Source organism: Telmatherina bonti (assembly GCF_933228915.1).
Source record: "Telmatherina bonti genome assembly, chromosome: 9".
Taxonomy (NCBI): domain Eukaryota; kingdom Metazoa; phylum Chordata; class Actinopteri; order Atheriniformes; family Telmatherinidae; genus Telmatherina; species Telmatherina bonti.
The window spans coordinates 17,349,158-17,363,580 of NC_136627.1; the positions used below are offsets into that span (position 1 = coordinate 17,349,158).

The 14,423-nt window shown below is 38.6% G+C and overlaps 1 protein-coding gene across 1 annotated transcript in view; it reads right to left on the bottom strand.

Annotated features, from left to right (window-relative positions):
* Positions 1-14,423, bottom strand: part of si (sucrase-isomaltase) — a 64,460-nt gene that overhangs the window by 16,889 nt on the left and 33,148 nt on the right. The window contains exons 21-32 of the mRNA XM_079246449.1: positions 11,577-11,701; positions 11,353-11,441; positions 9,625-9,674; positions 8,954-9,136; positions 6,894-7,043; positions 6,590-6,796; positions 6,268-6,422; positions 5,720-5,888; positions 3,632-3,728; positions 3,045-3,157; positions 2,635-2,760; positions 335-463 (exon numbers count right to left, since the gene is read on the bottom strand). Coding sequence (XP_079102575.1) covers positions 335-463; positions 2,635-2,760; positions 3,045-3,157; positions 3,632-3,728; positions 5,720-5,888; positions 6,268-6,422; positions 6,590-6,796; positions 6,894-7,043; positions 8,954-9,136; positions 9,625-9,674; positions 11,353-11,441; positions 11,577-11,701 — 1,593 coding nt within the window. The remainder of the gene's footprint in view (positions 1-334; positions 464-2,634; positions 2,761-3,044; positions 3,158-3,631; positions 3,729-5,719; positions 5,889-6,267; positions 6,423-6,589; positions 6,797-6,893; positions 7,044-8,953; positions 9,137-9,624; positions 9,675-11,352; positions 11,442-11,576; positions 11,702-14,423) is intronic.

A 14,423-nucleotide genomic window follows, 5' to 3' on the forward strand; every position in this document is an offset into this window, starting at 1 on the left:
TACAATTCATCCACACAGCTGATTCCATTATTTCACAAACAAGTATGTCCTTCATATATATATTAGTGCATTTCTTTAAGATGCAAACCTTAACAGTCATAAATGTAACTGATGCAATGGTGACATTCACGAACAGTGAAATGATATCATAGCTGTTTAACAGATAATTAAATGCTGCTTTTACTAAAGTATTTTATGACACTTTGTAAGCTTATTTGAATCCTTTCTACAGATTTATTTTGAATAAGTAAATATGTCCACTCTTTTGAGAGTTACTGTAGATGTGGCGCAGCCATATGACTGATATAACTCATTGACAGTACATTGTCATTACCAGAATGAAGATGAACCTCATGCCTTCTCCTCTCATGCTGTCAACCAGGGCAGGCAAACTTTTAAACTCTGGGTCCAAGACAAAGTCCAGCTGACGGTCCATGTAGTCAATGTCGGCATACTGCACATCCTGCAAAAGATGACAGTAAAAGCTTAAATTAATTCATGCAACAGTTTCCTGATGAACACTTTAGACAGGTTGCTGCACAATCACCTCCTAAGACATCTAATGGGGATGTTTATCTAAGTTTATCTTGTGTTTAAATAAATGTTGAAATGCTATAGAAACATTTACTTCGTAGTTTTTTTTTTTTTTTTATTCATCTAAAGTGGTGTCATGTTTTCGGTCTATAGCTGGAATCTGATAGGTTCAAACATCAGACAGCATGCTAATGATTTTCTTCTGGTGAGAGCAATGCTTTACCTGCTTTGGCTACTTGGGAATGAAGAGAAATGACTATTCAGCAAAGTTATCTTATGTGTCATCTTTTTAAGTAGCTGTATTCCCAGCTACCTTTTATTCCAGTTACTGGTGCAGGACTTTTTTTTTTTTTTTTTTTTTTTTTTTTTTTGCTGTTGTCAGCTCCTGGGAAGTTTGGGCTTTGTGAAAGACAGACTGGGGATTTCTTGATTGTCAGTTGAGTTTGTGTTCTGTTTGATGAAGGTGACATGATTCTGGTTTTATTCTCAATAGATATGTTGCCTTGCTCAGAAGTAAATGTCCCGTCATTTAATTATTCATTTTCTTTGCGCAAACCTGCTCCCTAACACTGCTTGTCAAAGTTCATCTCATTTTGAGAAAACCGTATTTGGTATAAATTGACAAAGTGTGGAGACTCTGGAGCCTACAATGGATGGGATTTCCAATGGAATTATAGGTCACATTTGATTAAGTTAAATTGGATGTATCCAAGCTAATCCACCAAGTCAATTTAGCTTTGTTCCAATAACCACTGACAAGGTCACATCATCACATCTAATATATTTATACTGCACATTCAGTAATTATATTGTAGAATCTGGGTAAACAGTATGTTGGACTTTGCTCAGTCTATTCCACTGAGTGCATGTCTGCACTGTATAACCTACAGCAGCCAAAAAGAAGCTCTCAGATTGGATTTGCTCAGACAAGGGCAATGAAATGATTCCCTTGTGCCAAGGCACTATCTGAATGAATTCTGTGTCTGGTCAAATACAGAGAAATACACTGGGTGAAATTAGAGCATATGTTTGTGGAAACTATCAGTACTGTATCCGATAAAATGTATGTGGATGTGGTGCACGTGTAAGTTTCAGTTCAGACATCAGAGGCTTGTTTCTGCATTCGTGCATAATTATAGTGGCACTGAGTGTAATACATTTGTGCATGAGACATACGTACACCAGATAATATTCAGCCTGGTTTGATGTGCTAATCAGTCAGAGTAAGTTAATTAACTTGCAGGTATTGGTCAGCTATTATCATGACTTCAGTTTTCCTGTATTGCATTGCTCTCTAATGCTGTACTTACTTGTTAGTGTCAGAAATATGAAGACTTCTTTCGTAAGGAAAGATCAATGCTTTTTTTTTTTTTTTACTGCATAATAGAATAGCAACTTCTTCACAGATGCAGAATTAGCTAAATAAAGAACTCAGGACTCCAATTGGCAAAAGTTCTGTCAAAAGAGGGCTAACTAGTTGTGATCTCAGAGGACGAGCAGCATGTACAAAGTTCTTCTTAGTAGGAGAAACAAGGCTACACTCTTGAGGTGGGCTAAAATATGCAAATACTTCACAGTGGATAAGAGTTATGAATCCTCATTTGAGATGGTAACTGAGGACAGGGTGGATATGATGCAGAGGCATGAAGGAAGATTTGATTCTGTATCAACCACAAAGTCAAAATGGCTGTTGGTTATATTCAGGTCTGTGGGTGTTTTTGCCTAATCTGGAGTTGGCACTGAATCAACTCCACCCTTCCCAAGGAGAAGCAGCACTTCAGTTATGAAAAACATGCAACACCCTCTGGTTTGCATATTTATGCAGAAACATTCAAACTGCTGCAGATAATGAGCCCAAACACACCTCAAAGGTTTCACAGAACTACCTGAAGATCAAAAGAGAAATGAGTGCTGACTGTCGACATATTTTCCAGCAGAGTCACATGACCTCAATCATACTGAACATCTAATATATTTTCCATTAGTATTTATTGATATCTATTGATTGATGACAGTATAACACATAATAGAATTATTCTCCAAGTGTGGGGCTGTTTTTATCTTGAATTCACAAACCTTCAAAACATATTTGGAACTTACATAAGGTATTCCAGCTGCCCTCATGTCTTTGTAAAGACTTTCTATTTCCGAGTCACTGGCATAACCATAACGGCAGAGTTGGAACCCGAGGGACCAATAGGCAGGGAGAACAGGTCGTCCAATCAGCTGTTAAGAAGAAAACAAATATGAAAAGTCAAAAAAGTTCATCACACGTAAAAAAAAAAAAAAAAAGTGTTTTGCTGATAAATTTAGTAAGTGTTAATGATTTATTTATTCATTTATTTATGTATTGATTGTCGGTATGTGCATGTGTGTTTGGATTGGAAAATGAGAGAGCACGATGAAGCGCAAAACCCCCAGCTGCTACAGTTCATCAACAGCGGCCCAGGGCCAGACACAAAACACACACATACCAAAACAAAACAAACCAGAAGGCCAGGAGGACCTACCGCAGTGTATTCCTGCACAACCATCTCAGGAGTTGGTCCTAGGACCATGTAGAAATCCAGAATACCGCCAAGAGTCCGGTAGGTCAAAGCTGGAGTTGGCTGGAAAGTCACATCTGGACACAAGCATAAAAAAACATGTATGTTCCTTAGAAATTCGTGCAAAACCTAAAGTTAAAAAATCCTCCATTGCATCTCCTCCTGTTTGTACTTTTTGTGGGGATCAAAGTGATGAGGGAATTTCTCACTGTTAGTGTCTAACTCAGCTGTTTGTGTATTACAGTGACGCTGCTTTGAGCAAATGAGGCTTTTTTAATTTTGTTTCTCTTCCGGTGGAAACACAGCTGTTCATTATGCACATATACAAAAGAGAGGATCAAGAAGAATGCCTTAATCACACTACGTGTGGGCTTTACATGATGCATTCCTGTCAAAGCACAAGCATAAAAAACACTAATGATGACTTCACTCATTAATTTGTACGCATGTGCTACTGAATGCATTTGCATTTAGTGTATTTTGTGTTTTAGCAACTATCTGTAGGTGCTAGCACTCATGCTAATGTAAGCATCGGTGTGTGTTTTCCTTACCCATAGCATTGCTGTTTAGCAGCAGCACACCGTGAGCATGAGCAGTGGTCTCGAGGCCCATGTAGAAGGGATGAACTCCATAGCAATTCATCTTGTACTGAAGCAGAGAGAGAGAGAGAGAGAGAGAGAGAGAGCGTAAATGGTGTAAAATCATTAATGTTGTCAAACTGTTGGCCTCTGTGACCTGTGTGATATGTGCTGAGGCTGTCTCATGCACCACTTTCTTTTCACACAAGCTCTTTGTCATTGCATATGACATTACTTGTCTCACTATATTTAGACACAATAAGACACAACTTATGAGTATAAAGACAAATCTGTTACAGTAAATTTGCTCCCAGCAACGGTTTCCATGGAAGACACAGTTATTTTTTAAATTCATATAATCTTAAAATCAATGTGCAAAGTAATGTTTTTCAAAAAACTTCTCGTTAAACATCTTTGTGCTTCAAAGTTACCTCCAGATAAGTGTTGAGATTGTTATGCACTGGTTGATTAGTCATTTACTTTACACAGTAGATGTGAAGCAGACACTAGACTTGGCTGTTCCAATCAGAGCTGTGTGGTGTTTATTGCTAAATCTTGTAACAAAAACCTTCATCGCTATACAGGAAGATTCTCACAGCTAACTTTTCTCTGCTGCCCAACATCTCCCCATTCACTCCTATAGCCATTACCTATGCCACTCAACTATTCAACCAGTCAATTAGCCATTCAGATCAGATTGCAATGGTCAGCCACAATGTTAAATTACTTACAAGTAAAGTGAGTAACACTGCTCTTTATTTACAATCCAACAGTCTGCAGCAGTGTTTGGCCATAGAGAGAGTGACAAAGAATGAGCCGTTCATCTGACCTTCAAGTTCCCAGATACCCATCTGATGTGATCTGATGGTATCTGTGGGAACAAACACCCCACCTCATAAAGGGCCAGGGATCGAGTGGCAACTCACTTGTACAACACAGTCCAGGATACTGTTAGTTGTTTTTTTTTTTACCTACATACCAACTGGTTTAAACTCATTTGGTGGCATAAGGAGGATTTTCTTAATATTAAACAGGCAGTTGTATTGGTAACGGTGGTTGGTGTCCATACAGTGGCATACTTCTATAGTCATGCATAAACAGCTTGTTGTTCTAACACGGACTGCATGATGTTGGGTTAGTCTGATATAAAAAAAATAAAATAAAAAAAAAGTGAAAAGACACTGATAATCTGTTTTTAAGAGGAGGATGAGGGAAGACAATGGGTGAAGCAGAGCAGATAAAGAGGTGACAGAGGAGAACAAATCTGTCATATTCAGATGTCACCATCCAGTGAGAATAACTCATTGGCATGTCACACTCTATCAGCCATTTGCACTCATGGTATATAAAAACCCTTTAAACTGCAATTCAGTGGCTCTGGGACATGCTTTGTCTTCGTGTCAGTTTTCTTTCAGCCCCAGATTAAAAAGGAATAAAGGTCATTAGCTTATCCAGAAACAACAGGTGGTAGCAAGTGTCAGTGTTATCGTCTTTATTTTGAGGGGGCCCACGCTACAGTGAATCGCAACGTCTGATTTCTCATGACGCACAAAGTATCAGGCTTCTTTTTCAAGAGCCATTCATTCTCTTTGAGACTATGAAACAAGTTAAAATATATTACTTCAAATACCCCTTTTCCCCTCTTTTATTTTATTATTTCTTTTATTAATGGTTTTCCATCCATAACTTTATTTTCTTTGGTCTTCAAGGGGATCATTTGTATGAACCCTGTGGAGGGGTCTTGACAGCTAAGCAATTACACTTGATGATGCTGATGCAGGTGGAAACCTCACACTGTCTGGCCTTTACACTGTTAGGGAAAACATGACAACGCTGTGCAACCGTGGCTCACATCAACAGACTCACATTCACCTGACACGGGTGAGAGAAAGTCAAGTTTATGTTGTTTTCAGAAAGGTTGTTAACAAGTCAGCTCTGCAGTCTCCAGAGGGTGTGATGTGAAAGGTATTTAGCACCTTGGTGCATTTATACACATGCCATAGCATGAAAAAAAAAAAAAAAAAAAGAAGTTCAGATTAAACCTGCAGCGGTGATACTTACACCAGGAGGCTGGTCCTTGGAAAACATACCCCAGGTATGATAGTTGAGGTCATGTTTATAAGTGGGATGCTCTGTTTCTCCAAAACCATACACAAAGGTGGATGACAGACGAGTTGACACCTGGATAAACATGTCTGAGAAGGTAAAACCTGGCACAGCGGAGTCCCAGCTGAGAAAAGTGACAGAGGATTAAATTAGTGAGAAAGAAAATGGTAGGAGGGAAATTTGTCATAAGCTCTTATGCAAAGAATGTTTAAAATAGAAAAGGAAAAAATCTATCTATCTATCTATCTATCTATCTATCTATCTATCTATCTATCTATCTATCTATCTATCTATCTATCTATCTATCTATCTATCTATCTATCTATCTATCTATCTATCTATCTTAATATTTATTCATCTTATCTCTTTTACATGCAAATTACTTACCCTGCAAAAAAAGAAAATAAAAAAAAACATGCCTTCAACTAAAATGATAAAAAAAAGAAAAACAAAAGGACTGCACCTTTGTACTTTTTAACCTTTTGTATAAAAGAAATTCTCACATCTTTGTTCCTGTGCTTTTTCTGATGACCTGGATGCCAAATGGGTTTTGGCTAACGGAGACTTTGTACATCCTCTTGCTCTCATCAGTCTCAGGAGTAGCCGGAACAGACAGCGGGACTGGTACCTCATAGCGATCACTGGTTGGGTCCCAGATCTGGACATGGAGGGATTGTTAACTCATCAATAGACTTATGTTTGTGTGTTCAGAACAGATTATTTATTTGGAAGAAGGAAAGCCAGAATGTGAGTACAAGTAAAACTGGAACATTATTCATTTTAATTAACGCAGAAACCTGGAGACATACAGAAGCGCACACATACCTTAAATTGTAGCATGTCACTTGTATGATAGCGAATTTCAACACGGAGATTGTCAATGTCCCGTGACTGTGGACGTCCACTACTTCTATATTTCCTGTTTCGGGTGATGTCAACTGTGAGGCCCGAATTGGTTTCTTTGACAGCTGTTAGTGCATAACCGTAGTCTTTTGGATAGAAGCACCATGGAACACGTTCAATGTTACTTGGCTGAAAAAAAAGAAGCAGAGGAAAGATTGATTTTTTTTTTCACTACATGGGTTTCTGTATATTTATATGTAAACATAATCAGAAAGTCATTTCCCACCTGCCAGATGCAGCCCCTGGCTTTGCATTTGGCTTCATCTGAATTATCCTCTGGATAGCAGTCAAAGCGTTGGTATTCTTCAGCATCCAGGTCCCACTGCACCACATAAGTCTCCCCAAGGGTTAAGGAGAGGCCATGCAGGAACAGCACCTGTACAAAGGATAAAGTTTAAAGGCGGTTTACCAGGTTTACCAAGTACTGCTGTGATCATCAACACAGGGAGGACATTCTGGAAACGTCCCCGATAACCACGTCCAAATTCACAGCAAGTAGGCAGAGACGTGGGTCCCCAAGCCTGACTGTGGACTTGACATGTTCTGACAATAAAGAGGCAGCTGTTACTTTTCCATGTGAGTCATTCTGAGCCCCTTCACTCATTCACCATCTCATGTATCCTCTTTTGGTCTGTAGACTTATGTGATCTGTCAGTTTTCAGTGACTCCTTTCATTTTGAGATTATGCTTCACTGATTCTGTTATGTTAAATGCATCACTCAGGACACACAAGTGTCCTGAGTGATGCAATATAACGAGATGTTATATTTAGAAAGAAAAACAGGGTAAAAAGATAGAGTAAAGAGGCAGGCATGCACATGGTGTAAACAAAGAAACTGAAGATGGAGGAGGAATGTTAGAGAAAGGAAAGAAGGAAAGAAAAAAGTGGAGCATAGACTGGAAGTGAGGCACTTCATCCACTTGAGAAAATATAGAGGGAGCAAGGTTATACAGTAAGCATGAATAGCAATCCAAAAAGATTATAAAACATAGCCTGTGAATGTGACTCAAATATTGTAAAGTACTCTTCTGTTTGAGTCCATATGTATCTAATGATTCTTAGCAGCTGTGAGCTATATTCATGGCCCAGACTGGCCATACAAAGACGAATGGTCATGACAAGCCACAGTTTAAGTTTAACAGCACATTTACCCTTCACCCCTAGGAAATGATTACCACAGAGAGTCATTTGATAAACGTACACTTGTGTGAGTGACCAGAGAGACCTTGAGGATCTATACAAGTGCATCTGTTGCCACATACACTTGAGCATGTGTGAACACGCATGAATACACAAAACAAATCTCTACCGCAGTACTTCATTGGGCCTCTTGACACTTTATATATGTTTGCACATAACCACCAGTGCTCACTGTGAAATCATTTCTCTCACTCACTCTTGTATTCTTGTTTTCCTTTTTTTTATTCTACCAAACACACACACATTCAACTTGACACGCAGCTTTCATGGTCCTGCCTAATATAAATTGTTATCATTTTTTACATTTAGAGGATAACCTTGAAATGCAGAGCCATGGTTTAATTCCAGTTTTTATTGAAACAAATGACAGAGGTCTGGTGGCTGTACAATTCTTCCAGTATGTGTCCCTCCCGCAAAAGTACAGCAGGAATTTTGAGACATAAAACAGTTGAAAATGTGTTTTTTTTTTTTTTTTTTTTTTTTTTTTTATCTGTATAATGACTGCTTTAAAATGTATCTATTCATTTCCTAAACTATCGATATGTCATTCAAAAGTTATAATCAGGTCATAAAGTTGACATTGCAAACTTGTTAGCAAACAATTCCTTGTGCATCAAGCAGACACTCATTCAAAAAGGAGCATTATGATTATACTGAATCATATCCCTGGATGAATAATGAATGGAAACCTTTTCTCTATTGACCCCTGAAGAAAAATACACGAGTCTCCAAACTTGCCAAACATTTTGCCCTGTTTTCTTGCTGCTTTTTAACTGCATATGCTATTTGTGGTGCTGGTGGGTGTACATAGGGTTTATCAGAGCTTTTCCAAATATGACTTAGGCTATTTATAAAACACAAACAATCATTTAAAGCAGGAAATAGTCTGTATATCAATGATAAAAGATATTTCATAGATATTGCTTTGAAAACTGAGAGGGGGGGGGGGGGGGGGGGGATGCAAAGCCTTTCTATACGTTGTAGTGACTTCTCATTGGGTATGAGGAGTATGCACATGTTTACAATTTGAATAAATACATGATTGCATTTTACTTGATTTTTCATTTTAAAATGTGTGTTTTTACCTCTTTAGCTCCATCATGGAATATGTTGGTGTTTGGCAATACAGTGGTAGAGTCTGGGTGATTTCCAGGGGTAACAGAGACCGACTTGGGAGGATGAGGCAGTCCAAGGACAGTGATATTCTCAAACACAAGGTTGTTTGGGTCACTATAACCAGCATGTGTCACCTGCATCGTCAGTACTCCCTACAAGACAGAAGACACAATCACATGCTTCATTTTGTGGTATTTGGGACCATTTAATTTAGCAAACTAACTCCTACTAAATATCCATTTTGACATAAAAATGTCACTTTTAAAAAACTGTCTCTGCTCATTTGAAGTAATGTTGATAGTCATTACAACCCACATCTAATATCAAGTATTCTCCTTATACAGCAGGATTAAAAGATCCACATATTCAACCATCAAATAACTGTAAGAATGGATTTGCTTTCCATCATACGACACAGACAATAACAGCTGCTCACATTAAAATACAACACAATCCTTACTTCAGTAGGAACACAGAGTATTTCATCTGACAAAGCTTAAAGCAGCACAATCAAGCTTGGTGATCTGGACTGGGGAAGTCAAACGACCCAAGTGGTTTTTACCTTTACATTTGAGCTCAGATGGAATATCTGGGCTCCATTTGAAAATATGGTCATAATATACCTGTCAGAGAAACTTACAGAGGTAACAGAAAACTTGTAGTGGATGTAGTTGCCGCTTTCAACCGTTTCTGTGAAAAGACAGAAAAAATATGACGAAAATGCTAATGTTTGCCTGTCTTGGTTAAGTCACACAGCAAGATAACTCATCTACAACAGCTGATTAAAAGAGTGTAAACTGTCCGATTGACTTCTGAATCTTTTCCCGGTTCAGATTCACAGCTCAAAGAAATAAAGGATGCAGTTAAGTAGATCATGATTAATTTAATATTCCAGATAAAAATCCTTAATCATTACTAAGTGGAAAGTGTTGAGAATAAAATGTTATAAAATTAATCAATAGAAACCAAAATCATTCACAAATAGGGGTTTGGATTCTGAACCACAGTCAGAATAAAATTGAAGAGATTAAATTAAAGGCTGACCTAACTTCTGTGGGAATTACTCAAGAGAATTGGTTCAGTGTGTGTGTGGCCTCCATTGGCCTGTATGCATTCCCAACAACATTTGGATGTACTTCTGATGAGACAACAGATGTTCTCCATAGGGGTCAGGGCATCAGTCAACCCCTGGACAGTGGGTGGTGTGACATGGCAGCAGTGGATGGAACCAAACATGATATCCCAGAGGTGCTCCATAGGATTCAGGGTTGGTGAACAGGCAGGCCAGCCCTTAGCATCAATGTCACACAGTCCTAGCACATAAGACTGAGCATTGTCATGCATCAGAAGGAACCCAGGTCCCACTGATGATCCCATCCCATGCCAGTAAGTTATGGCCGTCAGGGTACCTCTGGCTAGCACATGAAAGGTGGCACTTCCATGTCTCGCCAGACTATCACTGACCACTGCCAAACCAGTAAAGCTGGAGGATGCTGCAGGCAGCACAATGTTCTCCATGGCGTCCGCAAATCTTCCAAACTGGCAAACCGGTTTTTATTAGCAAATGCCAGTCTGGTTGCATGATGTTGCGCCATTGCTGTGAACATGAGTCCCACTTGTGGACTTCAGGCCCCGTACCACCCACACAGACTTTTGTTTCTGACAGTTTAAGCAGAAACATGCACATTAGTGGCCTTCTGGGGGTAATTTAAAAGGACTCAAGTAAAGCTCTTATTGTTCCTGCTTGCACAAAGCAGCATATCAAGGTCCAGCTGATGGACCATTGTCTTCCTGTGGTCTCCTCGACATGTCTTGGCACAGTAGCCTGTCCCATTATCTGTCCATGGTCTTGACACTGTACTGGGATAAATCAAACTCTTGTGCCATAGCATACATTGATGTGCCATCTTGAATGAACTGCACTACCTGAGCATCTTCTGGATTGCAGAGATGACACTCATGTAACTTGTAGTGGGTGGTGAGGGCACTAGCTAAATGCAAACATGACCAAAAATGAACCAGAAAGCAGGAAGATGGGAAAATGGTTTGTCGCCACTGCCTGCAGGACTGTTCCTCTATAGGTATTGTTTTCCGAACTACCTCTCATTTCCACATGTTATCATTTGTACGGCAGGTGAAACTGATTTACAGTCAGTGAATTTCCTTTCTAACTGGACTGATTGATCTCGACAAACTGATGTACGAGAAGTGTGACCAACTTTGAGTTTCATGCTAAAAGATTATGTGTTCCCTTTATTTATTTATTTATTTTCTAGCAGTGTAGACAAGTGTTTCTTTGACATGATCAGTGTCAGTAACAGTCAAACCTACAAACACTTTTGCAAAATATGAGAAAAAGATGTAAAACCTCGTGAATCTCCGTCATCCCAAAAGAGCTCCCCAGATGCCTGGTTGTTGTCGTCGAGGGCAACAATCAAACCCATTGGGTTACGCCGACTAGAAAAGGACAGATCATGTATAAAAAAACTTTGAACAAAACAGGAACATGTAGTTTACGCGCTAGACATTTCTGCAAATACACTAAACTTCTGAGTCCATACTTGTTAGTGTGTGTGTAAACATGTGGCGTACCTGTATGTAGTGGTGACTTCAGGTTTCTGTGTGGGGAGGACTGCTCCACCTCGGATATGTAAACCTAGCTTGTCAGCTGGTAGATACATATCCACATGCTTCTTGCGCTCTGCCAGTCGTTCCATCTGATTGGTTGAACAATAAATTCAGTCACCAAAAATAAGACAAGGGAAGACAATCTCTGATGGCTCTCAAAGTGAGGAGAGTGTTCATATCTTTGTACAAGCCAAAGCTGGAAAATGCAGCCTTTAGACTAGTGTGAAACTGTAGCTTATTCATCAAAGTCTCTTCTCTCAAGGTGTCTTTAACACACATGGGAATGCAGGGCATACCTGTGTTGGCCCTGGGATTAAATAAATCTGGATCTGTGTGGTTCTGCAAACCTAGTAAGGGCTTTTGTAGAACTGCTACTAGAGTGTGTCATGGTTCTATATATACTGTATATTCATAATTTGTGTTTATTATGTAAAATATTGAGCTGCTTTTCTATAAAAGGTTTTTTTTTAATAAAGTTTGATTTGATTTGATTAAGGATGGCTTTTAGCCTCAATTACGTCTTTTTTTCTTTTGTGCAGACTTTACACTGGATTTTTTATGAATTCTTACAAAAACCTTAACCTTTACACTATGCCCAGGGTCCATTTAAGTTCATTAATCATATCCTCAGTAGATTTTTTTTTTTTTTTCAGTTAGAATATCCTTTTTCTTTATATATCAATTTGCATTAGCATACAAATCATCCATTAAACAGATGCATCTTTTTCATGGCAGCAGCTGGTAATCACAGTTTCTTCTGACAACATACGGTTATATTTATATGAGACAATAAAATATTTTCCTCCATGTTTATTTTTTATCCTTTTTTTTCCCCTGATTTTAGTTGGCTGGTTTGGTTTCCTTGTGCATTTTATGCTGTCCTTGGAATGAAGCAAAAGAAAACCTTTTGTAGCCATGCTGAGAAACTGGATTAACCAAAGGGAAATTAAAAAGCATTTTATATGCAGAATCAAACCAGATTTCTGTATCATGTTTGAACCTGTTGCAGGCATCAAATTCAAAACAAGTAAAACTTTGAGAAGCACAGTTTAGTTTACCAGTTTTAAGATTAAATATCTTTTTTTTTTTTTTTGTAGTGGCTTCAATTGAAGATGTGTTCAAAAGGATTTGCATTTGCAAACTGTGACAATCTGTTTTTTCTTATTTATTTATTTATTACATTTTAGACAAGCAAGATGTCCACTCACTGCAGTCCCTCTCAAACTGATCCATTTGTCTCTGTGCAAGAAATATTTTTAATTAATATATTGCTGCTGTCAAAGTTACTGAGCTGACAGTTTTATTAAGATTTATTTGCATCAGTCATGTTTGTGAGTTTATATTGCAAACGTGAGTCAGACAAGTTTATAAGCTCAACTTACAAGCGCACTTTCATATCACACAGTGGAGACAGTGAACATGCAGCTGCTCTGCTCCCTGTGGCTGCTTCTGCATGGGATTAAAATGCTGCTTCACTTGCAACCCTAACAATAATTCTGTTACATTCTTGTCTAAACTAATCCTCTGGTGTTTCATAAGCTGTCTCTCACCTGCATTCCATGTCACTTTCGGTAAACTGATCATAAAACTTATAAGGAGACAAAGTTGACTGATCAGGATGTGATTAAACTAGTTGCACCTTTCAGATGGAATATTGTAGTAAAATCATGAAGCTAACTGTTTAAAAGAAAACTTACTGATAAAGTAAAAACTTAGATTTAGTTATTTAGAATTCTTTTTAGGTTCCTTTGTTCCTCACAATGCCACAGTATATCTCTGTACAGCTGCCCACTTTACCTCAGCCTCATCTCGGACAAAAGAATTTATCCCATATTGCATTATGAGCAATTATGAAAGACATTCGAAACTAGAGAGAGTGTGAATTGAAGTGACAGAGCCTCATGAAGCTGATATTTAGTGTTTTTTTTACTTTAAAATTAAAAATTTATTGACCATTCCAAGTTTATCAAGAAGAAAAGAACACATTTTCCTTGTCTTTCGCTCTCTGTGCACCTAACGTTATTTTCTCAGAGGATCCTGATGGGGCACAGTTAATACTTCATCCCCTGAGGACTGAATCCACAGATCAGTCTAAAGCATCCTTCTTCCATCTCGTCTTATTTTCCTTTTACCTAGTTCATTCTCCATGCCTTGTTATTCTCTCTTGTGATACTCTAATTCCTTTCTTTTTTTGTCTTTATCCTTTTTTCATCCACTTTCACTGTTAGTATATATATGTGTGTGTGATTTGATGTTTTGTAGTGTAGGTCTGTGTGTGGGCTGGAGTTAGCAGAGCAACTATAAGCAATTTCAGAACCTATCTTCCCCTCATTGTCTTCCTTAAGAAGAACTTCTCTAAACGCATCCTCTCTTCCTCTACTTAGTGTCACTGTCCAGTCCCACGATCATCCCAATTCTCTTCAAATTGCAATTTTAGTCCACTCCTGCTCTTCCACTGTCTCCATTTTATGTGCTGTTTGTTCCTTCTTTTCTTCATTTTTGCTCAAATCTGTCTCATAAGTTTCCACTCGACATCCCTGTGTTTTCTTTTTTTTTTTCTTCTTTCTTTTTCATGGTCATTTTCACAACTATCGCTACTATCCCACTCTTCCATCCTCCAACCCAGATAATCACATGGGACCAACCAGGACAGGGGGCCAGCGGCAAGACAGTCAATCTAATCGCTCATCTGATCAGTGGTTGCTTTACATCGCCACTGTGACGCCCAAATAAGGTCCCAAAGGAGCTTGGCACCTCTTTTATCTATCTGTCAGGAAGATAGTCTCTCTTCTCTCTTCCTTGTCCCCTCTC